We start from the raw sequence: 27,043 nt of genomic DNA on the forward strand, positions 1-27,043 counted from the left end.
GGTTACAGCCATTCTCTATGGTCTGCTGACGTTTACATCCTAAGCAGCTGTATTATAAATGTCATGGAAAACTAAAAGTGTGGAGAAATTAGTTGAAAGTCCATTAGTTTCACTACAGTAAGACCAACTCTGTAACAGCCCACAATGGTGATCTGGATTAAACAATAGCTACCTTTGATTAAGTACCTACTGAGTGCCAGGCACTGGACTAGGGATTTTTATTTCTCTCTTTTAATTGTGAAAACAACCCTGTAAGATAGGTCTCACTGGAGCTGGGTGTGGTAACTCATGCCTGTAATCCCAGCATTCTGGAAGGCTGAGGTGGGCTGGATCACCTAACGTCAGGAGTTTGAGACCAGCCTGGCCAACACAGCGAAACCTGGTCTCTATTGAAAATACAAAAAATTAGCCAGGCATGGTGACGGGCACCTGTAATTCCAGGTAATCAGGAGGCTGAGACATGAGAACCGCTTGAATCTGGGAGGCAGAGGTTGCAGTGAGCAGAGATCGTGCCACCTCACTCTAGCCTGGGTGACTCTGTGAGACTGTGTCTCAAAAAAGAAACTGGATACGTCTTATCAGTCTCATTCTATCTACCTGCTTACCTATCTACCTATCTATAAATACACAAAGGAAGTGAGCTCATGAGGTGAAATTACTTGCTCAAGGCTGTACCACGTTAATTAGAGGAAATGGGACTTAAATGCAGTCTATCCAACTTAAGGGCAGAGGAGTGATCTGAGGAGAGAGTATTACATTAAAAAAGCCAATTATTAACCCAGAAAGGAAAAATAAAAATCCTAATTAAGACAGGAAATATAGCCATTGTATACTACTTGTTATAGCTAGAAAAGATACTTAAATACACACTCTCTAAGGCCATTAGCTAGTTCATGTCTTTGGACTGTTTTCCTGTCATCTAAATGATCTGTGTTGTAATTTTAGTCCAAGGGCCATGAAGAAGGAAGTTGTATGTGCCTGTGTGTGTGTGTATGTCTATATGTAAGTATCATGTGCAAATTGGACAAGTTACTTATCCACTCCTGAGAAGCAGATTAAGTTTAGAAGTCAGTGTCAAGGCTTTCATTGGGAGACCATTCTTCATGGGTCTGTTATGATTCTGCCCATCTTGTGAGCAGAGGCACTGCTGGCCTTTGTTCTGGACCATCTCTTCAGGGATGTTTGTATAGTCAATGGCCTGGGAAGACAGAGAGGGTGATTTCTTCTGGAACAACCATTCTCAACTGGTGGTGATTTTGCCTCCAAAGGGATATATGGCAATTTCTGGGACCACTTTTAGTGTATTAACTGGGGGAGTGCTATGGGCATCTAGAGGGTGGTGGCCAGGGCTGCTCCTAATTATCTTATGCACATGACAGTCTTCACAACAAAAAATTCTGCAGCCCGGAATGTCAATAGAGCTGAGATTGGGAAACTCTGCTCTGGGGCAAAGGCCAGATTTCCTTATTGTCCTGTATAATAAAGACAATGTCTCCCTATGGTGCACAGGTCAGGCAAGTTTACTGCCTATTGTAAAAGACTTAATCCCATTTACTTGTACACTTAAGAGTGGTTAAAGTGGTAAATTTTATGTAATGTATATTTTACTATAATGACAATATTGGGAAAAAAAGTTTGGATTCCGTAAGCTTAAGGTTCTTCTCCTAAAATGCAAACTAATGTGTGCATACCTAGCCACCTTCTCATTGTGGGAATTGGACCTTGGGTGCAAATGCTCTTTTTGCTACTGCTGTTGCGTGAGCAATAAAGTCCTTTGTCACTGACTCAGTAGTTTCATGTTTCCTGCCAGTGCCCATGAAACGGTAGCAGGCTAACTTGTCTCTTGCTAGCAGGGTACAACTTCAGACCTTTCATAGTCTTGATAGCCTCTCCTGGTACCATCTAGCATGCGTGTTTGTGTGTGCACATACAGGTGTATTTGCATGTTTATGTTAAGCAATGTGGACTAAACCCAGCTAAGAAAGAGTCTGAGCTCTGCCCCAAGGTCCAGACTCTTCATTAGTTAGAGACAAAATAATGATGATGGACCTGGTAGTACTTCCAAACCCATGGAAAAACAGAAGAATGTTCACATTCTTGCTTGCATTTAGGGATGCCAGAACAAATGTCTTCTCTTAGAGGTGAGTTTAGGTCTAATAAGCCTAAGATACTCTTTCAAAACTAACCTGTTTTGTGTATGCATGTTCCAAATCAATCTGGGATTGGCCATCAGCAGTGGAACAAGTGCCTGACTAACAGATGCCTGTGATTGCTCTGGCACTGAGGACCCTTGTGTCAATACGTTCCATTTATAAGATGGTGCTTTTCCAAGCTAAGGAAGTAAGAAATGAGTCTGCTCCATTTTAGTTAAGTAAACGGCCCCTAGTAATTAAGGATCAGGCAAGAGAATTCACCATCTCACAAACACAGACCAATAACTATGAAATAACCAAATACACAATTGTATTTTTGGAGTTCGTTTAATTTGACAGAACCAAGTGGAAGATGGAGATAGTAACTTTGGAGTGATTTTGGTTTGTTTTATTGCTTTTCCCGTTTGTAGTTGGTTTTGACTAATAAAATAACGAGAATTGAAAAACGTTTTTATGCTAAGCAGTTTCATTAAATAGCATTTAACCCAGCATCATGACCATTAAAACAGTAAAATAATTTTTTTTAATTGGAAGGTGTGATATATACTTTCTTATTTATTTAACATTTATTTTTAATCAGAATTATACACGTTTTTAAAAGTTAAACAGTTCAACAGAGATTATAACAAAAATAGCAACAATTTGCCACACCCCTCCTCACCACAATTCCTGTTTCATACAGTTAACTGATTTGAACTAGTTCAGCTATTTCTTGTGGAATACTGCTATATTCCTAATCCCCTCCCCCATTTTAATACCTCTGAGGTACTTGGTTCTTGTAAGTGATGGTATCTCATAGTTTAATTTAAAATGATTTTAAAAATTAATTTAATAAACTTTTTAATTTAAAAAATTCTTTTGTTTTTAGATGACATAAAAGAATGGCGATCCCTTTAATTTGGTGGTATCTCAAATTTGATAAAATAAATCTTGATTTTATTTGTTTTGATTTATTAACTTTCTGGATTTATCTTGCTTTGTATTTATCTTGATTTTGTAACTTTTTGTGTAATTACTATGGAAGATGACTATTTAGATTTTTTCCCAAACTCTTCCTCCCTATCAAAAATAGGGCCACATACATACAAACACATATAGATGCCTTTCCCTTTCTTTTTTATTTCTACTATAATTTTGTAATACTTTTGGTTAATATCTGTACATTATTTCTGCTATGTAAGTATTATTCTTAGTTGAACCATTTAGTGTACTGTAGTTACATTTCCTTTCTTAGGTAGCCCTTTTCCCCTCTTGCCCAGGTTAATAATTGCCTGTTTTTTCACTTGCTTTGTTTTCTATGTACCTGTTACTAAGCCATCTCCAAACTCTGCAAGAACTTACTGTCCTCTTGATACATTCATATACATTCAGTGATACTGAAATCTTCATTTTATTTTTTTCTCAATCCCTCTGGTCAGCTGCCTCAAGCTGGTAAGCTGTTCTCTAGATCTGCTTTTCAGAGTTACCCTGGTATTTTTCTTCACCATTATTTTGAGAATTTCCTTTGCTTCCTTGGTGGATGGTTCTCTTATGTTTTTTTGGATTCTGTCTTCCTCTATCTTGGTTGCACCTTCATTTTTTGTGGAACTCATCTCTAGTTGCCTCCAGAGAAAAGATTCATGGGAGACACATTTTTCTGAGGCTTTGCATGTCTGAAAATATCATTTTTTTCTCTAATCAAACTTTTCTAAGTATGGCGAGGTAAACAATTCTAGGTTTGATATAATTTCTCTCAGAATTGTGAGGCGATTCCTCAATTTTCCTTTGCATTCAGAATGATAGTTGAGAAGTTTGATGGCATTCTGTTTCTTTGAATATAACCCTTTTTCCTTTCTCTGAAGGCTTTTAGACTATTGTCTTTGTTCCCGGTGTTCTGGAAATTTCCAATAATGTGTCTTGGTATAGGCCTTTTTGCTTATTGGACTCGGTACTCAATGGGCTTTTTAATTCTTAAAATATGTGCTTTCAGTTTTGGAAAAAAAAATTGTTTCTTTGATAATTTTCTTCTCTTCATTTCCCTGCTCTTTCTAGAAGTCCAGGTATTTGAATATAGGACCTCCTACAGTGATTATCTAACTGTCTCTCATATTTTTCATCTCTGTGGATTTTTTTTTAACTTTCTCACTTAAACAAAAAGCCTCAATTTTTATCTTCCTTTGATTATTTCCTAGTCATTTTATTTTTAACATCTAAGAGCTCTTTCACATTCTCTGAATATTCCTTTTTTAACATCCTATTCTTGTTTTATAAATGTGATATCTTCCCTTTTCTCTCCAAGGATTGATGTTCTATTATTTTACACTTTCCTTTCCTGCACTATGTTTTTTTTTCCTTCTGAGTTTCTTCTTTAGTTTCTTTGTCTCTTTCTATGTTTTGATCTACTGTATCCATATCAGAGTCTTTTCTTGGCTGTCTGGTTAGATTTGAGAGTGAGGTATTAAGAACACACTGTGTACACAGGGAAGTTGTTCTGTAGGTTGATTGCTTTTGGCCATTTCATTGGCAGACCTCCTGCAATTTTTAGTGTCTGTAAGTATTGCTCTTTTGGGGTCTATATCCTTTGAGAAGAATCTTTCAATCTTTTGCCTTGTTGATAAGAACCTAGCTGTCAACATTTTGGTATCTGACTGTGAGAAGGAGGCATGGATCAAGAGATTTATTCTCAGTTTCAGTGTAGTGCCCTTGTTCTCAGCTGTACTTAAGTCCAGTTTCCCTAAGCTTAGTTCAACATCTCCAGATACTAAACCTCCCATATTTCTCAAGGGAGGTGATCTCAGGGGATCTATTTGCTTCTTTTAAAGACTCTGAGCCAATTTGTAGCCACAGTTATCTATGCCCCCTATTTCAGAGGCAGATGGTGCCTCCATCCCCGAGCCGCCTTTAGGTTTTTAAGCATGCAAAGGCTTGCTTCTTGGCTTCCCTTTCTGCAGTCTCAAATTTTTGCTTCCTCAGGTCTGCTGTCATCCATCCATTTGCCTCACATCCATTTGCTTTACTGTTTCCCAAATTTTGTGGTTGATATTCCCTTTCCACTCTTCTGTGTCCTTATGGGTTCATCCTTTTAAACTTGACTTGACTGATGCTTTGGAGGGGCATCAGAAGGGAGCTAAGAAGAAACTCACATTTGTGGATCATAAGCTCAGGAGATCGAGACCATCCTGGCTAACATGGTGAAACCCCATCTGTACTAAAAATACAAAAGAAAAAAAAAAAAAAAAAAAAAAAAGCCAGGCATGATGGCGGGCACCTGTAGTCCCAGCTACTCAGGAGGCTGAGGCAGGAGAATGATGTGAACCCGGGAGGCGGAGCTTGCAGTGAGCCGAGATCACGCCACTGCACTCCAGCCTGGGCGACAGAGTCAGACTCCGTCTCAAAAAAACAAAAACAAAACAAAACGAAAAACCTCACATTTGTTCAATCTGCTGTGTTTAACCAGAAACCACTTTCATAATGATCCATTAGAGCTGTTTTCCTAGAATCCACAATAGGGTAGCCTGTGAGCAGATTTTCTATGAGGGAATATTCTTTGGCTGTTACAGGGCTGAGAACATCTACATCTCTTTAGTAGGCCATGTGTTCTTCAGACTTCCACAGGCTGCAGCACCCCTATGTCTATCATCTGTCTTCAATTATAAATTTATGTTTTTTGACCTGCCCCTGGGATCATTTGAGCTTGTGACTATTGGTCTACACACACATAATATAATGCCATTTTAAAGAATCTGCAGCTTAGGGGCTGTAACCAGAAATAGGTTTAAAAACCAAAAATGCCTGTTGCCCTAGTTTTATTCTCCATGTTCTGACTTGGTCTCATCATTGGCTCTACCTGCAACTAACGGAGAATCAGCAGCTACCTGCAGCTCCTCTTGTGAAAGGCAAGCAAGATGAAGAACTTTTTGTCTTGCTTTTCCATATATGATAAAATATACAGAAAGATAAAAGAGGCTGTTTTCTGTGACAGCTCCCCCAAATCGACTTCAATGAAATGCATTTACTGAACAGAATTATAAAATATTTAGAACCAGAAGGGAACTGACCTAAGCTTCATATGTTGCCATTGAAGAAACAAAGCCCCACAGTGGAGAAAGCCATTTTCCCTCAGGTTCATGATCCGTTGGTAGTAGAATTAGCACAGGGGTCCTGTCTTCCAGTTTGGTCCTCTCCCTGTACATCTTAAAGAAGAGAAGTGAGAAGATTAGGGGCTTCTAATTAACCCATAAATGGCAACATATTCTGAGGGCCACTCAACCTTCACTGCTGTCTCTGAACTAAAAGGGATTATGTGTAAATGGTATATTTATCATTCTTTACTTTCAAGTCATATACTCTTACTGAATCATATTCATATTCGGCGTTAACAAGCGTTGCGCACAGCTGGAAGGGTTAGAATGAGAATGATCAGAGTTCTTTATTTATGCATCGCCAATAAGGCTTTTTGTGGTATCATGTTTGTAGATGGATATTTAAATGATAGAAATGGTGTTAAACATTAAAATGTAGACCTCAGGGATTTCTGATATAAATGAAAGAAAATCAACATTTACTTCTAACTTGAGAAAATTTAATGGGGAATATTTTTATAATGATGATTAAATATTTTCATGCCATCTAAGTATGGTTTCAGTTTATCATATATTCTCGTATAGGTGTCACAGGAACTGGTGGGGCTTAAAGGGACCCAGGTGAGACAGCTTCCAGGTGACTGACCACAGCTTCACTCTTCTGTACTTACAGGGTCATGTGTCTGAATATAACCATCCCTTTTGTAGGTCTTTGTGGTTTCAAATCACATCTAAACCTTTTTTGTTTTTTTTTCTGTGAAAGTAAGCCTCTGAGAGCTGAAAGCAAGAAGCGGCACTTTGTTATCATAAAAAATTGAAACTGATTATTTCAAAACACCTCATTCAACTTGGATAGGAGATGATTTTAGTTTCCATGGGAACAGAAATAATAAAAACAAGTACGATAACTTCTGTATTTTCAACATCTATGTCTGAATTCTGCCATAAAATCCACAGAAATATCTTCTACCCCCAAACCTATAACAAATCCACACACTTTGCCAAATTTGAAATGTTGTAAATGTTACATGGAAAAAATGAACATCTAAGGTAGTCTTTTTCATTTTTATTGATTTCTAATTTCTAGGTCTAGGTAATTTCAGGGAGAAAGAACTAATGGGTGGGAATGAGGAGGAGGGTTGGGTGGTGAGATAGGATATCTTGACTAAAAAATTCTAACTTGTGCTGTTATTTATGATAGCGTAGGCCTTAAACATTAAAATAATATTCCTCAGGAATTCTGATGTAAATATAAGAAATATCACATTTACTGCTAAAGTGGGCTGGACATCAGCTGTGGTCTCTCTTTAGATGCCTCTCCCCGTTTCTAATTTTTGTTCCTGCTGTTACTGTCAGAGGTGTGATATGAGTTGAAAGTGTAAGTCATCCAGGCAGCCCCATCTGCCTGTGGAAATACCTTCCAAGTAATTGATGCTTTCAATATTTTGCGGCTTATTTCCATATAATTTTCATATTCCATCTTCTTTCCCCTTACCACTCAGGAATCCTGAGTTAACCTTAGTAACGGCCTGCATATTCTCTAGAAAACCTGAATACTTAACGATTTCCCCCGAGCTGTCCCCGCTAGGATGTAGCCAGCGATAATAACGACCAGACCTTTTCTGTCTTCCCATACAAATCAACCATTTTCTCAGAATGTCAGTAGCAAAATAAATAGCAAGATACACATGGAGGCAAACTCAGGCAAAATGCACTCAAAATGCCAACACTGGTGTCATGTTGTACAGCTTTTCTAATAAGAAATATTAAGAGCAATTTCTTATAATAAATAATGTGTTTTTTTAAAGGTAGAAGTCCTGACTTTCTTATAAAAACATAAGGGTACATATTGTCTGTAATTGTACATATATTTTTAATATGTGTAACATGCCCATTAATCTAGTTGCATTCTGGATGCGTGCCAGAGAGGCTGTGAGGCTGGAATCAGCTAGGTTTAAATGACTTCTGCGATCATTGTTTATACCATTATGTACATCAATTTAATGAGGATTTAAGATAGAGTATAATGAACACCCTTTGACTCCAGCGAAATAGAAGAATTGTGCTTTATAAAGAGTATAGCATTACACAATTACTCATAGGCATGACCTAGTCCTGAAATTTCAAGATGTATGTACCCCTTAGAGAAACAATTTCTATCTGAAAACAGGTTCTCTTAAAAATTTTAATCACAAAATTGACTGAAAATTGACATAAATGTAAGGGGGATGAAGACTTTGAGCACTAAATATAAAAATATAAAATATAAAAAAAACTTTCTGATTTATTACTTTTGTGATGATGGGTTTCTTTTTATAACATTGACTCTTAATAAACAGTGGCATGGTGATGTAATTAGAATAAATCTTGTAGAACTATCTTTATGGCTAGAAATCATTCTGTCAACAGTCCGTCCTTCCATTGTCTTCCAACTTTCAGTAAACTGGTAATTTTTAAGGTAAAAATGCCACCTTCATTTAATGAGGCATGATTTCGGGGCTGTTAACCCAAAATGATTTTTTAAGTGGTATATTGATGAGCATATTGTGTTATATGTGATTTACAGCCCTACTAGGCGCAGTGTCATCTGGGGACTAGCATTGTCAGCATCACCAGAGCTGAGAGAGATGCAGAGGCTCTGAACTTGTGACTCACACTTTGCATTTGACAAGATCTCCAGGTGACAGTGAGGCACTGGTCTAGGAGCCACTAGGCTGGAAGTACCTCTTGAACATACATTGAATTTAACATAAATATTTCTTTGCTCTGTACTTTATCTTAGGAAAATAGTTATTACAATCCAATGGTTAAATAATTCAAATCCTTCTGTCACTACTTGGGGAATTTTGGACAAGTTTACCTAATTCTCTACACTTCAGTTTCTTTATCTGCAAATTAGGATCATAATCGTGTTTTTCTTAAATAATTGTTGTGAGGTTAGAGTAAATATGATAATGCATATGACGTGCTTAGGCCATAGTACCAGGTACTTGGCGAGCTCTGGATAAATGTGAACCTTGTCATCAGTGCCTTCCTGAAGGCACATATGAGGCTGACTTTTATCTGTGGGAGGCATATTTGTGTCTTATTCAAGATGAATATCCAGAGTCAGTGGTGATAGGAACAAAGATGAATAACAAAAAGCCCTTACTTCAAGAAACTTCCAGAAGACCTCCATAGTGCCAGGGATGATATTTCCCCATTATTCTATAATCATTCCAAATATTTTGGGGGTATCTACTTAATAGCAATTTATGTTCACTATTTTTATATTGCACATAGAGAATAACTGCACACCATGGTTAGAATGTAATAGAGGTATCTTAGCAAGTATTAGGAGGGCACAGGTGAGGAGTGACGGCCACCTGAGGGAGCAGGAAGGCTTTCTGGAGAAGGTGGCTCTACCCATGGGGAAGGAAGGGCATCCTGGATGAAGGTGTAAGGAACAGCATGAGTAATAGGATGGCACAGCCAGTGGCCCAGGGCTCTTTTCAGTTTCCTCCACAGCAGACTGTCCCCACTCCAAACTTCTATCTGGTAAGGTCTGGGTTTAGCCTTCTTTCCCTGCCACATCTAGCCAGCCCTCTTTCCATTGTTGAGGAACCCAACTTCCCTATTTTTTAAAGGAAATAGGGGAGGGATGGAAGAGTGAGGGTGTTGGGAAGGGAGGTGAAAGAATATGAATATGAGCATGTGTGGGGCTGGGGAGGGAAAGTATTAGTATAGTAGTTTACTAGGGCTGCCATAACAAAACACTGCAGACTAGAGGGCTTAAACAGCAGACATTTATTTTCTCACAGCTCTGGAGACCCAAAGTCTGAGATCAAGGTGTTGGCAGGGTTGGTTTGTTCTCAGGCCTGTCTTCTTGGCTTGGGGTCCACCCTCATGACCTAATTTTAACTTAAATCGCCTCCAAATGCAGTTACTTTATGAGGTACTGGGGTTAAGACTTCAACATAAGAATTGGGAGGGAGGGCACAATTCAGCCCCAAAAAGTGAGAAGATGGTGTTTGTCTCTGATTTGATGCTGCTTAACAGATGGAAAGGATAATATTCAGGGAGCAGAGTCAGCTTTTCAAGTTTGAGTCTGTAAGAAACATGATCAGTGATGAGCAGAGTGGGGAGAAAAGCAGAGACATGGCTCCCAGGTCAGCCCAGCAGCCCCTCTGCCTCATTATCCATTGGTTATAGTGTAGAGGTTGGCCTTAGCCAGGTGTCTTGTTACCATGGTTACCAGTTTTTCAGCTACTGAGGACCACTGTTCTTCAATAAGAAGTTGTGTCTGTGCGCATGCATGTGCACGCAGGTATGTGTGTTTATGATGCTGATGAAAGATAGTTTCATCTACTGTCCATGTAACCCTTGGCAACTTGCTTTACGTCTGTGGTTCAATTTCCCATTCTATACAGTGGAAATAATAATCACATCTGCCAACAGGTTGGGAAAATGAGAAACTGCATGTGAAACGTGAAAGTGCTCTAAGAAGCACAATATGCTACCAAAAATGTTTGGCGTTATTTATTACATCCGTAACTGGCTACTGCCAACGTGTCATTCCAATGGAAGATAGAGTCATTTGTGGCTTAAGTGCACATGCTAATTTATGGAAATTATCCTTGTTTAATATCTTTTGTTTGTACATTCATATTCCTTTTGCAAGTATTAATAGATAGCAGTTTGGAAACAACAAAAAGCTATTGGATGGTCAATTTGTTGTGAAAAATGGATGCCAAGGAACTTGGAAGCAAAGAATAAACATAACTGAGAGTGAGGATGATTAGTCCATGTGAATCAGACCCAACAGTCTTAATGGAATAAAAGTTCCCAGGGCTGGTGATAGCTCTGAGTTTGTGTGAGGGGTACCAGATTCCTCTGCAGTAGTTTTGCTACAGCACAGTGAGAGAGGGGTAAAGGGGATGGAGGAAGGATGCAACTTATTCCTTCTTTGCCTCTTGTATTTCTTTTTTATCCTAAAGAATAGTTATGTAGAGGGAGTGCCCTTTTCCTTCTTTGCAGACTCTCACCATAGTATAGATTTTATCTGTGTGTGTACGTGTGTGTGTGTGTGTGTGTGTGTGTGTGTGTACGGATGGGTGTAAAAACCCAGTGTTCCTTCTGGGGATGATTTGATTGATGTATACACTGGAAACATCTTTAATAATTTAATGTCTGCTTCAAAGGAGATTACACCAAAAAGCACATTGCTTTTCATTTATTCATTACAGATCTGTCATAGCAGCATTTTTTTTTTTTTTTGCCCTGAATTGTAGTGTCATTGTAATAATAAATTTTGTTCCAGACTCAGGATATTTTAAAGGTTTCTAAGCCTTTTAACTAATGTTACCATCTTATTTAAATTGATCAAATTGGTATTTCAGCACCATAATCTTGCATTTCTTAAAGTTGAGCTAACCAGATGTGGCTTCATTTGATGACTACTAAAATAGCTGTGCTGGGAAAGTCTAATAGGAATAATGGGATGAAAGCGTAATATTGCTTGTTAATACTGGTGGTAATAAAGACTACGAGACAGGGCCTGAATTTAGGGCCAGTTGTCTTCTTCCCTAAAAAGAAATTAGGGTATATACCAGCCCTTTGCATTAAAAGGAGAAAAAAAAATGTATATGTGTTTGGGAATTCTGGATAAAGAAAGAGGTAAGGCTGAGAAATATAAAACTAAAAAACAATATGTTATTATTTTGCAATTTTTAGGTATAAATTCAGATGTCATGAGAGGAAAATAGATATTTTCTTACTTAGATGTGACTGCCTTAACGTACTTCACCAAGCACTGGTAATATGTTCTCAGAGAGGCGAGGACCATATTCAGAATCCTAAGCAATTACAGTAAATTAAGAGTTTTTTGTTATTATTTTATTAAGAAACGCTACACAACTTCTCTTTAAAACTAAAAACAAAGTTGTTCTGAATAATAGCGCAAGTTTAGGCACAGTAAGATCAAAACCATTTCTAGGAGAGTGATTTATCATTACCCATTTTTCAGAGGTAATTTAAAAAGAAATTTGTTCCTGTTGGCCGTTAGCACTGTAGTATTTCGGGAGTTTTGTTATGTACTGCTTCAGGTACTCTGCTAGACAATTCTAAGAATGTTTCCTTCCTAGATCACACCAAAAGTCAGTGATAGAAATGTCCAAAATATTTTGTTTTCAGGTCAGTAATTCCTTTTTTTTTTTTTTTTTGAGACAGAGTCTCGCTCTGTGGCCCAGGCTGGAGTGCAGTCGTGCAATCTCAGCTCACTGCAACCTGCACCTCCTAGGTTCAAGCAATTCTGCCTCAGCCTCCCAAGTAGCTGGGATTACAGGCATGCACCACCAAGCCCAGCTAATTTTTTGTATTTTAGTATAGACGGGGTTTCATCATGTTGCCCCCAGGGTGGTCTTGAACTCCTGAGCTCAGGCAATCCTCCTGCCTCAGCTTCCAAAGTGCTAGGATTACAAGCATGAGCCACCGTGCCCAGCCTCAGGTCAGTAATTCTTTAAACAGTAAAAGTAATATTGCCTACTGCAGATCTCATATTTTCTGGCCATTGAAAGTACACGTGAGTGTCCTTACAGTAGCGACTTGTTTGGTTATTAATTTGAGGAAAGATACTAGGACTTTGGGACAAGACTGCCTTTGGTTTACACCTATCTGGTCACCTGCCCTGTGATGTGGGAAGTGTGATGCAATTTCTCATTTTCTCTGTTTGTTTAACAGGTATAAGAAACATAACTCACAGGGCTATTGTGAGAGTTGCATGAAATCCTGCGTGTGATGTTTGGCACAGAGCGGTGCTCAGCCTTTCCACTTCCATTTGCCCCTCCTTTCTCACCTGTCACTACTTGCAAACACTGTTGACACAGTGTTGTAGAAGTCTCTATGGCCAAATAACCCACTGGGAAGCACTCCTTTCCTGACACATGCCCTTAACTGCTTCTTGCCTCATGCCACATTGTAATGTGATTTGTTTACACATCTTTCCTGCCCACTGTGCTCTTCGCTCTTTGATCTCAGAGACAGTGGTATTTATCTCTGAATGCTGGGAATGCTCAGTACTGCTTAACACAGTTGGGTGCCCTTGGCTCAGTCACTGAAGTCATGAGGCCTGAGAGTCCATTATGTGTCTCTCGGAGTCCTACAACGACCATGTACGTCATCCTGCAGAGTCCCCCGAAGGAAACTTGTTTCTGGGCCAAAGGTCCACAGGGCTTTTCCTGGCTTCTTCTGACTTGTTCATGGGGAGCTATCCACTGTGTTTTCTCTGAGCTGGTTTATTATACTTTCTTCCCCCTTGGAAGTCCCCTCTCTGTCTTAGTGTCTTGGTAAAGGAAAACTCTAGACTTCCTGGTGTGGACTCCTTTCCTGAACTCCCTAGAAGTCCTTGCTCTTTAGTAATGCAGAATGTAATCTTTGGCTCAGTAAATTTCCTCTGCTCCATTTTATTTCTTTTCTTTTCTTTTCTTTTTTTTTTTGAGATGGAGTCTCGCTCTGTCACCCAGGCTGGAGTGCAGTGGTGTGATCTTGGCTCACTGCAAGCTCCGCCTCCCGGGTTCATGCCATTCTCCTGCCTCAGCCTTCCGAGTAGCTGAGACTACAGGCACCCACCACCACGCCCGGCTAATTTTTTGTATTTTTAGTAGAGACGGGATTTCACCATGTTGGCCAGGATGGTCTTGATCTCCTGACCTTGTGATCCTCCCGCCTCGGCCTCCCAAAGTGCTGGGATTACAGGCGTGAGCCACCATGCCCAGCTCCATTTTATTTCTTTTTGTGGTAATGTACTCATAATGCAGTATTTACCATCTTAACCAGTTTTAAGTGTACATACAGTTCAGTGGTATGAAACACATTCATAATGTTGTGTAGCCACCACCACCAACCAGCTCCAAGCCTCTTTTCGTCTTGCAAAACTGAAACTCCATACCCAGTAAACAAGAACTCCCCATTTCTCCCTCCCTCAACCTGGCAACCACCGTTCTACTCTCTGTCTGTTCTGACTGTTCTACGTCCCTCATGCAGGTAGAATCATACAGTATTTGTCTTTGTGTGTGACTGGCTTATTTCACTTAGCATAATATCTCTATTTCACTCACTTTGTATCCGAATTTTCCTTCTTTGTAAGGCTGAATAATACTCCATTGTATGGATATACTACATTTTGATTATCCACTCATCTTTTGATGAACCCTTGGGTTACTTCCACATTTTAAGCTATTGTGAATAATTCTCCTATAAACTTGGGTGTACAAATATCTCTTCAAGTCCCTGCTTTCAGTTCTTTTGGGTATTTACCTAGATGTGGAGCTTCTAGATCACATGGTAATTCTATTTTGAACTTTTTGAGGAACCATCATACTGTTTTTCAGGTGGCTGTAGCATTTTGCATCCCCACCAAAAATGCCCAGGAGTTCCAGTTTCTCCACATCCTTGTCAACACTTGTTTTCTTCCTTTTTTTTTTTTTTTTTTTTTTTTGTCATCATAATGGGTGTTAGGTAGTATCTTATTGCAGTTTTAATTTGTATTTCTCTAATTATTAGTAATTTTGAGGATCTTTTCATGTGATTATTGGCCATTCGTATATCTTCTTTGCAGAAATGTCTATTCAAGTACTTTGCACATTTTTGAATGAGACTTTTTGTTGTTGAGTTTTAGGTGTTCTCTATATATTCTGGATATCAAGCCCTAATCAGATACATGATTTGCAAATATTTCTTCCCCTTCTGTGGGTTGCCTTTTTACTCTATCGGTATTGTCTTTTGATGTACAAAATTCTTAAATTTTTATGAAGTCCTATTTATGTATTTTTTTCTTTTGTTGCCTGTGTCTTTAGTGTCTTGTCTAAGAAATCACCACCAAATCCAAGGCCATAAAGCTTTTGCCCTATGTTTTCCTCTAATAATTTTATAGTTTTTGGTTTTACATTTAGGTCTTTCATTCATTTGGAGTTATATTTTGTATATATATTAAGTAAGGATGCAACTTCATTCTTTTGCATGTAGGTATCCAGTTTTCCCAGCATAATTTGTTGAAAGACTGTCCTTTCCCTACTGTGAATGCTCTTGGCACCTGTGTCTTTCTGGACTCTCTGTTCTATTCCATTGGTCTATAGGTCTGTCTTAATTCCAAGACCATTCTGGTTTTGCAGTAAGCTTTGAAATAAAGAAGTGGGAATTCTCCAACTTTGTCCTTTTTCAAAATTGTTTTGGCCATTCAGGGTCCCTTGAGATTCCATATGAATTATAGGATGGGTTTTTCTATTTCTGCCAAAAATGACATTGTGATTTTGACAGGGATGCATTGAATCTGTGAATCACTTCGGATAATATTGACCTCTTAACAATATTAAGTATTCTAATACATTAACATGGGACATGTTTCCAGTTATTTGTGTCTTTTAAATTTTCTTTTGGCAATGTTTTCTATTTTTCATTGCAAAAGTCTTTCATCTCATTGGCTAATTCCTAAGTATTTTATTCCTTTTGATGCTATTGTAAATGAAATTGTTTCTGTAATCTCCTTCCAGGCTGTTCATTGTTAGTGTATAGAAATGTAAGTCATTTTCATGTGTGATGTATTCTCCTCCATTCTGTTTTTATAATCACAATGCCTGTCTTTCCCTTGCCAAGCTCTCCTCTCCTTATCACTTCAAGTGTGTGTGTTTTAGTGCCTTGCTTAGCTTATTCTCTTTGGGGAGAGGGTGAGACAGATCTGGTGGGGAGATTGGAAATGTCATTCTCTTTGTTAGGGACTGGAGACTTTTCTCACTTTCAGTCATTTAGGTCACATACATTAAACACCAGAAACTTCTTACCAAGCATTGTGAGTTATGTTCATAAATCTTTTGCCTTTTAGCACCAGATGACTGATCCATCCCCCTCTGGACCTGAGTTTCTGTCCAGCATTCTGCCTTTGTGAGGGACCCACCCTGACTACCTGCTCAGGGACAGCTAGGACTCTCCACTATTTGACCTTAAGCATCCGAATAAAATTTGAACAGCCTAGGCTCGTGGTGTCTTTTAATCTGCATAATGACAAACACTGTTTTGTTTTGTTTTGTTTTTTTCCAATATCTAGGAACAACTAGGTTTTTCCTTCACTTTAAAAATACACATTTGGTATCATATAATTAAATCTGAGACTTTAGTTTTGACAAAAGAGAAGAATTATTATTAGTTCCAACTCTTCTTCAAAATAATGTGTGGAATTTTATTCTAAACTTATAGTCTACTCCCCTTCATTTCCTTCCTTCCTTCCAAAATGGAAAGCATTATGTTAACTTTTGTAATGATGCAAAAGTTTGGTCAATTGTTTGGTCAGTTAGAAGAGATGGGCTTCTAGAGTTGGAAAGGGGCTAATTGGGTTCCAAACTCTCATTTTACAGGGAAGGAGAATTAAGTGACCTGTCCAGCGTCAGGTAGCTAGAAAGAGGCAATAATGAGATCTTAATGTCAAGTAAATCTTTCTACCCTACTATTAAAAAAAAAAAAAAAATCCTGTTATCTTATTGATAGCATTGAAGAAATATAGTGGCTCCAGGAAAGAATGTCTTGTAACAAATGGGAAGGGATTTTCATGTTTTTTAGGATCTGTGATGTGCCAGAAACTATGACACTTTATATGAACTTTTCTCGTTTAATCTCTGTGGAAGTTTTGTTACATTCCCATTTTACAAATAGGGAATCTGAAACTCACTAAAGTTAGGTAGCAGCCATGAAGAGCCTGGCCAGGACTTGAACCTGGGTTTTTCTCCAAAGTCTTGGCTCTGAAAGTTGGCCTCCTGTTCCCTACTGCTTTTTTTTTTTTTTTTTTTTTTTGAGATGTAGTGTCACTCTTTCACCAGGCTGGAGTGCAGTAGAGCAATCTCCACTCACTGCAAGCTCCACCTCCCAGGTTCAAGGGATTCTCCTGCCTCAGTCTCCCAAGTAGCTGGGACTACAGGTGCCCGCCACCACGCCCAGCTAATTTTTTGTATTTTTATTAGAGACGGGGTTTCACTGTATTAGCCAGGATGGTCTCGATTTCCTGACCTGATCCACCTGCCTCGGCCTCTCAAAGTGCTGGCATCACAGGCGTGAGCCATTGCACCCGGCCTCCTGTTCCCTCTTGAAGCAGATTTATGTGTATCAAAATAACAGTAGAACAGTAAAATGCTTGATTAAGGTTTATAAAATACCCACCACCATGCCTGGATAATTTGTTGCCTTTTTAGTAGAGACAGGGTTTCACCGTGTTAGCCAGGATGGTCTCGATTTCCTGACCTCGTGATCAGCCCACCTTGGCCTTCCAAAGTGCTAGGATTACAGGCGTGAGCCACTGCGCCCGGCCCCCGGCCCCCAGCATTTATTATTCTTATAGAGAGGATGTATAGTTTCTTGACCTTGGATCTTCAGGAAAATCAATTATTGTATTTAGAGATAAGCTGTAAGTTTCCTTAGGCATTATGGGGAAAGCTATCTACATTCCACATCAGAAAACATGAATTCACAGCCTGGTGCCATTGCCCTCATCCTTAGCCCTGAGGATGATAATCTCTCCTCCTTTGGGCCAGGCACCTCACTAGACACTGGCCAAGGACCTTGTGGTTTGGCTTTCTATCTTCCATGGGGGTTACGAGCACTGGTTTTGGAGTCACAGGCTTAGTTCAAACTCTGGCTCTTTCTATGGGATCTTGGGCTCTCCCTGTTTAGTTTTTCTCATCTGCAAAATGGGAATGATCCCAATCTCAAAGGATTGTTGTGAGGATTAAATGAAGGAATACTTGTAACATGTGGCATGTGGTAGGTACTCAGTAATCCTAAGCGCATTCTATACTGTAAAGTACTATGCGAATGTAAGAATGTTTTACTTGACTGTAATATAAGTATTACATTACTGTGATGTTCAGTGGAAATTTTCTGTTATGCTTCTTACTTTTATCCATTATTCCTTTTGATCCATCAGAGGCCAGCAGAAATAGTAGACGAGGAAGAAGATGGAGAGAAGGCAAAAAAGGATGCAGAACAGAAAGAAGACTTTTCAGGAATGAATGGTGACCTTGAAGAGGAAGGAGGTAGGGAGGCTACAGATGCCTCTGAGCAAGTCAAGGAGATTCTGGATCACAGTGAGGAGCAGGCAGGCCCTGCTCGTATAAATGGAGGCACCGATGAGGAAAACGGTGAGGTGCTGGACCAGGTTAATAATGAGCTTCAACTGGCCCTAGACGAGGAAAGAAAGTCTCAAGGAGCTGGCAGTGGACAAGATGAGGTATTTCTATTGCTTTTGCTTACTTATGTGAATGCATGAATACATGTGTGTGTACATGTGTGCATTTAGAGAATTAACCAAGTGTTTAGGATTTGTATTGAAACCACTTATGGTTGAGTAGGAAAGATTCAATACCATTTAATCACTTTATTTACTAGTTATTTCAACCATTTAACAACTGCTGCCATTGACCTATCTGGCAGTCCATATGTCTGCCCTTCTGCCATTCATACATTTAGCCATTCATCTGTCCATCTGTCCACCTCCTGCCTCATTTTACAAGAAAATGTGCAGAGCCTTCTAAGAACATACATAATCATAGAATGAAATATAAAAAAGTAAAAATAAGACCAGAGAAGGTAGAAAGTAGAAAAGAATATCAAGACCGGTGAGACCTAGACATGAAATAAAGAATGCTGTCTCTATTATGAGCGACTTCTTTGATCTCTAGAAGTACTGAAGTCTACTTTGCTTATTCTACTTTAAATAGATTAATCTAATTAAGCATTCAACACATCAGACACTTGGTAGTATACAGTTCTGTTTATTATACAGAGAGGATAAAGAAATATGTGGTGAAAATAAAGGAACAGAAAAAGAAATATGTGGTAAAACCTCTCTCTTCCTAGCCTGTGCTTCCACGTCTGACCCTGGAGCTGGATACTCATCAGTCCCGGCATTCTTCCATGGGACAGTATGACCCCGTTGCTGCCAGGCTCAAGTTGAGTCTCATAGCATAAGAGGCAGGATGTTCTCCATGACATTCTCACCATCTGCTTATCCCATCCCTTCCTGTCTATCCATCAGATCAAGGTCCACCTCCCTCAAGGCTGTAGCTGCTGAAGTGGGCCTTGGTCTACTCATTCCTAATACCCACTATGATGAATGAGGTCTACTTGATTATTTATGCATCTGATTTATCTTGCTTAGGGAGAGCAAGTTTAGCAGTGGCAAAATGCAAAATGTTTTGGAGGCCAGGTTTCAATAACAGTACAAAGTTATCTGTAATCTACTATATGGCATATTCAAAATGTTCTTAACATCTAAATGAAAATGCTCAGTATGTCTCTCATTTTATCTTTTCTCTAGGTGAGATAATCACAGTCCTATTCTATAAGAAATTCCTCTCTATGTATATGGAGTTATACATAGTCCTCAGTGTCATTTATATGGCAACTGTAATAGTAGGTTTCATACAACTCTTTGTTGTAGTAGCTTTTGATGAAAGCTTACAAAATGAAATCAAAGTGTAATTCTCTGTGGGACTAGATAGTAAGATCCAAGCATGATTTTTTCCAGTGGTCTAGCTTAATTCAACATATGACATAAATAGATTTTACAGAAATGAATGGATTGCTGTCCTTCCATCTTCCATAAATATAACTTTAAAAAATGATCCTGTAATTTGCAATGACGTGGATAAACCTGGAGGATATTATGTTAAGTGAAATTAGTCAACCAAAGAAAGACAAATACCATATGATCTCACTTATATGTGTAATCTAAAAAAAGTTAAACTCATAGAAGTCAAAGATAGAATGGTGGTTGCCAGGGACTGAGTATGGGGTTGGAGAGATGTAGGCCCAATGATACAAAATTTCTGTTAGAAAGGAGGAGTAAGTTCAAGAGATCTATTGTACAACAAGGTGTCTAAAGTTAATAACAATGTATTGTATACTTGAAAATCACTAAGAGAGTAGATTTGAAGTGTTCTTACCACAAAAGAGGATAAGTACAAGAGGTAAAGTGTATGTTAACTCCATTAAGCCATTCCACAATGGATACATATTTCAAAACATTTCCTACACTATAAACATGCAATTTTTATTTGCCAATTATGATCAATGAATAATTTTTAAAGGGGAAAAATAGGCTTTTGATAGGAATTGGGCATCTGTCAAGATCAAGGTTGCATAATTTGGCAATGGCCTGTGGTATGTAATGAGGGTCAATCTAAATTCTTGGGAATTCAAATAAGGAAGTGCATAGTTGGTAATTTTTTTGAGACAAGGTCTCACCCTGTTACGCAGGCTGGAGTTCAATGGCATGATCACAGCTCACTGCAGCTTTGACCTCCCGGGCTCAAGTGATCCTCCCACTTCATCCTCCTGTGATAGCTGGTACCACAGGTGCCACCATACCAGGCTATTTTTATTTTTTTTTTAAATATGGAGGAAGTCTCCCTCCGTATGTTGCACATGCTGGGTTTGAACTCCTGGGCTCAAGGGATCCTCTTGCCTTGACCTCTCAAAGTGATGAGATTACAAGCATGCACCACCACGCCCAGTCTAATTAGGGATTAGTAACAGAGCAGTGACTCACAAAGAGATTTAATCTTATTTGACTCATCTCTTTCTTATAACAGTGATATATTTTATCTTGTTCTCCCTAACATATCAGTATAGGTATATTTTAAGCATACCAAAATATATGAAAAACCAAATTTATGTGAATTATAAGTTAAAAACTAATAATTAACTTTTACAGAAGGACTGTCTACTAATAAAATGACTAGAAATTCTGTTCACCGTGTAACATTTTGTTCCATGTAACAATTCTTGTACAAAGCGAGGTATGATTGTAGGAAAACAGCAGGAAATACAGAGAATTTAGAAGAAACAATTGACATTTATTGAGATTGAACTTGTACTATATTCAAGATACCATTTGAGACATTTCACAAAGGAACAATGTGACATCAGACACAGCACCAGTAATACATATATATTATTTCTTTTTCAAAAAATCAATCATGGCCTGTGTGGTTTGGGGAACCTGGAACTACTCTGTCCCCCAGACTGGGTGCCCTTGTTGGGGCTGTGGAGCCTCTGGGATTTCACAGAGCGGAATTTGCAATCCAACTAGTTTTAATCTTGCCTACTTAGTTTTCAGTGTAGTCGGGGAAAGAACAGTTGTACATGAGACAATATTATTATGAACAGGAGAAACCCAAGTGGCAGGAGCAGTAGTTGCTGTTGGAGAAATGCTACCTCCACATTTTGATTTTCTGTCTTGTTCTTATCTACTTGATACTTGATGGTACTTGGTACCATATTCACAATGAATTTGTGAATTCTAGGAGGAAACTAAAATTAGGAGAATGCCTCTGAATTCTTTCTTGCTTTATCTCTGAAAATGCTAAACTGAAAAGCATAAATATATTAAAGAAAAGCTCAAAGAGAAATAAAGAAAAATGAGAAAAATAAAGCCTGCAGCATACAAAATGAGTCAGTGCCTTTAAAGCACTAGTAGATTATGGACCCCAAAAGGACTTCTGTACAACTGTTGAGAAAACAGTATGTCCACTGGGTAATGATAGACAAAAAAACAAAGGGAACCCAAGGAACTCTTTTCAGTTAAATAGTTACATAATTAAATAGACTCTTGAGTAATTTTTTCTTTATAAATGTCATTACCTTTGTGAACCAAACACCTGAATACCTTTGTTTTGATCTATTTTCTTCTAGGCTGATTTAGACCCTCAAAGACCACCAAGGCCAGAAGTAAAAATTACTAGTCCAGAAGAAAATGAAAACAACAAACAAAACCAGGACTATGCTGCCGTGGCATAGAAGATTTTTAAAAGGAGAGTATATGGATCACAAGAAAAATGAAGGGTTATAAAACTTGAAAGATAAGCACATAGTCATTTCTGAATCTAATCTGATACTATGGTCAAATACTACCTACTGAATTTTAACATTAGAAGCATAGTGGAAAGACCAGATAACTTTAAATGGCTACTAAAGGATAATTACTTATTTTATTGCATGTGTTTTAAAAAGTCATATAGAAATATTAAATAAGAGGGACAGAGTAGAATTTGCACTGTAAGACAATTTGCCACTTGTGTTTGTAAAGGATGAAAAATAGGATCACTCTTATTGTACGCTTTATTATAAATTTAGAAGGCAGTTTATTCTAAAGGATTTTTGTCTAGGAAGGCATAGAATTTTAAAGAACTGGTAATAGGAAAGGGAAAGCATGTACTATTTTCTTAAAGCAATAAACTCTTGAATGAACAAATTGCGATTTACTTTCAGACATAATTTGGAGACGGCAACAGATCAAAATGTGTCCATGATTTGTTAACATGCCTTTCTTTCTTCCTCCTTAGCCAAAATTCACCTTAAATGAACTACAAAGACAGTGCGAGGTGTTCATTTTGGTGGGAGGAAACATTGGTTCAGAGTGTTAGTGACTAGTATTGCCATGCCCTTCCTTCAGTGCTTTCAGGCTTGCATGCTTGTGGCTGCAATGGTGCACACTCAGGAAGGAATTGTAAAGGAGCACCCAGTTATATTATAAAGCCTGGATGTATGGTTTGCAGATAATGGAAATCCTATGGATTTTCACTGATCCAGTCTGTCTTTACCAATAATATCTCTCACTTCTCTCTCATGTTATTAAATTAGAGAACCTGATATTGGCTATTCCAAGGATTAAATTATTTTCAAATAGTTTTTAACAAAAAACAGTGTATTAGGAAGAAAAAAGTAGACTATATGAAGAGTTTGTGACTACTCAATTTAACTTGCTTTTTGTCTTATTTCTATTAGAACTGTTTTACTATATTTTTGCCCTAGGGATATCAGCAAATATTTACTTTTCCTAGCATGATATATTTAGAATTTCAAGCAAATTTCTTTATAATTACAAGGCATCTGATAGAAATTGTTGAGAAAAACTTTAGAAGTTGCTATAATGAAACCAATTCCTGAATCACAACTTTGTGGACTGATTAAATTGATTTATAGTTGCCTTGTGAGGTATACATGGGGAAAATATAAAAACAATTTCATTCTTTTTTGAATTCTTAAGAGATGTTCTTCCATAAATATAGAAATAATATATTTTTCTTAAAGGATATATTTTTAATGATGTGGAAGTTGTAAGCTTGAAATTTTAACTTCCAGTGCTTTTCTAAAATTCATAATTATAAGTTTAAAAGATTTTTTTCTCTTCCAGGTTTCATTTGGAATAAAAAGTTGGCAGTTATATAAAGTACTTTATAATACTATAGAAAATAGATGTGTTTTTTCTTAACACAATTTTAGTATTTTCCACAGATCAGAAGTGTAAACAGAGATGATAATGTAACAGTATTTGGAAGAGATAATGACACAAGGATATACTGATCTGGGAGCATGAATTATAAACAGAGTACTATGTTACTAGTGTAAAATCTAAATTGTGCTTTCTATTGCCTTTTTCAAATGGGATGATATAAAGTGCTGTGGGCTATAAGCAACAATCTTGGGTTGCTAGGCAAATAGACCAATTGGTCATTATTATTATCATTATTTGAGATGAAGTCTGGCTCTTGTCGCCCAGGTTGGGTGCAGTGGCACGATCTCGGCTTACTGCAACCTCTGCCTGCCCAGTTCAAGTGCCTGAGCCTCCCGAGGAGCTGGGATTACAGGCGTCTGCCACCACGCCTGGCTAGTTTTTGTATTTTTAGTAGAGACGGGTGTTTCACCATGTTGACCAGGCTGGTCTCAAACTCCTGACCTCAGGTGATCCACCCGCCTCAGCCCCCAAAAATGCTGGGATTACAGGCGTGAGCCATCGCACCCGGCCCCAATTGGTCTTTTAGTATTACATTTGTGCACTATTACCGGGTCTGGAGTTAATGATTTCAAATAGTTTATTAAAATAACTGATTAAATGTAAGAAATTATAACTAATTATCAAGGTGATTCTCTTTACTTTCTTCAATGGAGAGTTTCTCTTTCTCTTTTCCTCCTTTAATAAAAATATTTCTCTTTTTTTCCTGTCCTTTTATTCATTATATTATGAAGCTTAGGTTTTAGGAAACTCCTTGAGCGTCATTTTAATGATGCACAACGTTGGTATTTTACACGAATAATAATGTTTGGTATTTTAAATATACTTCAAGGAGGTAATCGGCCACAATAACTGTACCAAAAAAACTTAAAAATGGGGACATATTCATCCCTTGTGTGTGCATATTTTACCACCTGTTGACAAGATACAATAGTGACCTACTTTGAGGGGACGAACAACAACTTATCACTTTAAGACACTTTGCAAATATGTTACTAAAAAAAGGTGTCTACCCAAGGAAAAAATCATTCACTGGGAATTAAAATTGTGGATGTCACTTCAGAGATGACTTTAACATAAATGCTAAAAGTTCATTCACCTCACAAGTGTGGCAGTTCTATCTGTGGGGAATGGTGGTCTCTGTAGCAGACTAGCTCCCTGAATTAAATGAAACTCATTGACAGACCTGGGACCATTTATGTGAGGGGACAGATAAGATCTTGGTTAGGCTTCATGTACTGTTTTCTAGAGAGGGTGCTATGGAAAACTTATGATGCTTTTATGTGATAACCAATATAATGCTTTAAGGTGTTAATTTTTTGTGATGTTATATGCATAGTTTTTATAGTTTTAATTTTATGAAACTACTTTGTTAAACTTATCTGGATTTTAAGACGCTTGTAAACAAATGATTAGTAAAATTGGATCATTAAGAATTTTACAGAGCAAATAAAGAAGATTTTGACAAAAGTCATTTTGAGGCTAAGGATGTTTTACCTGGGTTAGCTTCTGTTAAAATAGCTATTGAGTGCCCATTGACCTCTAGTTATAAAATATGATACTATGACCATAAAATAACTTTTTACTTGTTATTCTTCTCTATGACCTTAGGATGACATGATTTTTTTTTTCTATGCTTTTTTTGGGGAATATTAGGATGCCACACTCATAGGAAAAGTGTGATGCTACCGTGCCTCCTGTTTTATTATAAATGTGTGAATTCTTGCTATGTGGTGTGTGAAGACAGAACTATCCCATACATGTGTGGTTCAGAGTGAGAGATCTCTAGGCTCACAGTTGTGAACCCATATTACTATAGTATTATTCATGCTAACTCTTCCAGTTTATAGCTCATAAACTAACGTCTTCAACATTTTCATTGAATGACCTACCTTACACACAAAGGATAAAGTTCGTTCACCTAGAAAAAATCTGCATTTAAATTAGTGACTGCAAGACAACAGGAAGCTTTCTTTCATTTTTTGTTCAACAAACAGCAAAAGCAAAGTTTGAAAAGTAGATTAATTGATGAACAGAAAGCATCTCATGGAAACTGTTGCCAATCTGAACAGAAATATAGCATGAAGACATAGATATGTATCAAATACTTATACAGATGCACTCACACGCTTTAAAACATTAAAAAGGCCTCCTGAGGCACAGCGTTATTCATAAAACAAAGCTCTTTTGGGTGAAGTTGAGAGAAGTGATGAGTTAAAATGTGAGAGGAAATGCTAAGAAATGATACATATTATGGTGCTTTAAATCTTGATTTCCTAAGACTTTAAGAGATTTAAAATTCTTCTCCAAATAAGAAAGAAACCAGCATGTCAATGAAAAATGTATTCTAGGGAGGTGTTGAAACCAATCTGGTTTTTAAAATGTGATATATCACATAAACCAAACAGAAACCAAGACATATATATCTTGTTTTCCTGAAGTAACTTTAGAGCATGGTTCTTTTCCATCAACTTTAAGCACAATACGTTTCAGGTACGGATTCTTTTATACCAACACAGACTCTGTTATTAGTGTTTGTGACCGTGTGTGTGCATGTGTGATTTACATAGATGTATCAGGACTCTCATAACAGCCAGGTGTATCACAAATGGAATGAAAGACCTACTTATTGGTCCACTAGTTTATGTAATGTTCAGGTTCAGTGCAGAAGCATTTTGGCATTCTTATGTTAATATAATGTACTCCAGGAATGAAACCTTTTTTTTTTTTTTTTTTTTTTTTTGAGACGGAGTCTCGCTATGTTGCCCAGGCTGCAGTGCACCAGACTGTAGTGCAGTGGTGCCATCTCGGTTCACTGCAAGCTCCGCCTCCCAGGTTCATGCTGTTCTCCTGCCTCAGCCTCCCGAGTAGCTGGGACTACAGGTGCCTGCCACCACGCCCAGCTAATTTTTTTTCTTTTTTTTTTTTTTGTATTTTTAGTGGAGACGGGGTTTCACCCTGTTCACGAGGATGGTCTCGATCTCCTGAGCTTGTGATCCACCCACCTCGGCCTCCCAAAGTGCCGGGATTACAGGCGTGAGCCACTGCGCCTGGCCAATGAAACCATTTTTTAAAGGTAAGTCTATTATTCTATGATGAACACATACAGTTCTTTGTCATTAAATATCATTTTTGTAAATACCATAAGATTTTTCTTTTTTAAAACATGTCAGGGCATTTAGATGGGACTGATATTTGTTCTCCCTACATGAACTTTGTATATTTCCTCCCATGAAGTTTGAGTGACATGAATGGGAAATACAAGAGTGTTCCCTTATGTTGATAAGAAAAAAGATACTGTTTTTTGAAGATGCATAACATCTTGTAGGATATAGGGAGTTAGGAAAATTTTTTAAAATGTCTGCATTACCATAAGGCATTTGTAAAACCAGGAGGTAACCAATGGAGCTCCATTGACTCACGCCAACAACGACTTCAGCTTTACTCTAAGAATGGGACCAAATGAATTCTCTGTAGTTTTATCAGCTTGAACCATATAGTTTGTGTTTCATTTATTG

The 27,043-nt window shown here is 37.9% G+C and overlaps 1 protein-coding gene across 1 annotated transcript in view; it reads left to right on the forward strand.

Moving 5' to 3' along the window:
- The window catches only part of DCDC2 (doublecortin domain containing 2), a 191,667-nt gene extending 169,183 nt beyond the window's left edge, over positions 1-22,484 (forward strand). The window contains exons 9-10 of the mRNA XM_023209659.2: positions 18,156-18,458; positions 21,926-22,484. Of these exons, the coding sequence (XP_023065427.1) occupies positions 18,156-18,458; positions 21,926-22,030 (408 nt within the window). The 3' untranslated portion in view covers positions 22,031-22,484. The remainder of the gene's footprint in view (positions 1-18,155; positions 18,459-21,925) is intronic.
- Positions 22,485-27,043: the final 4,559 nt, after the last annotated feature.

Source organism: Piliocolobus tephrosceles, chromosome 5 (assembly GCF_002776525.5).
Source record: "Piliocolobus tephrosceles isolate RC106 chromosome 5, ASM277652v3, whole genome shotgun sequence".
NCBI lineage: Eukaryota > Metazoa > Chordata > Mammalia > Primates > Cercopithecidae > Piliocolobus > Piliocolobus tephrosceles.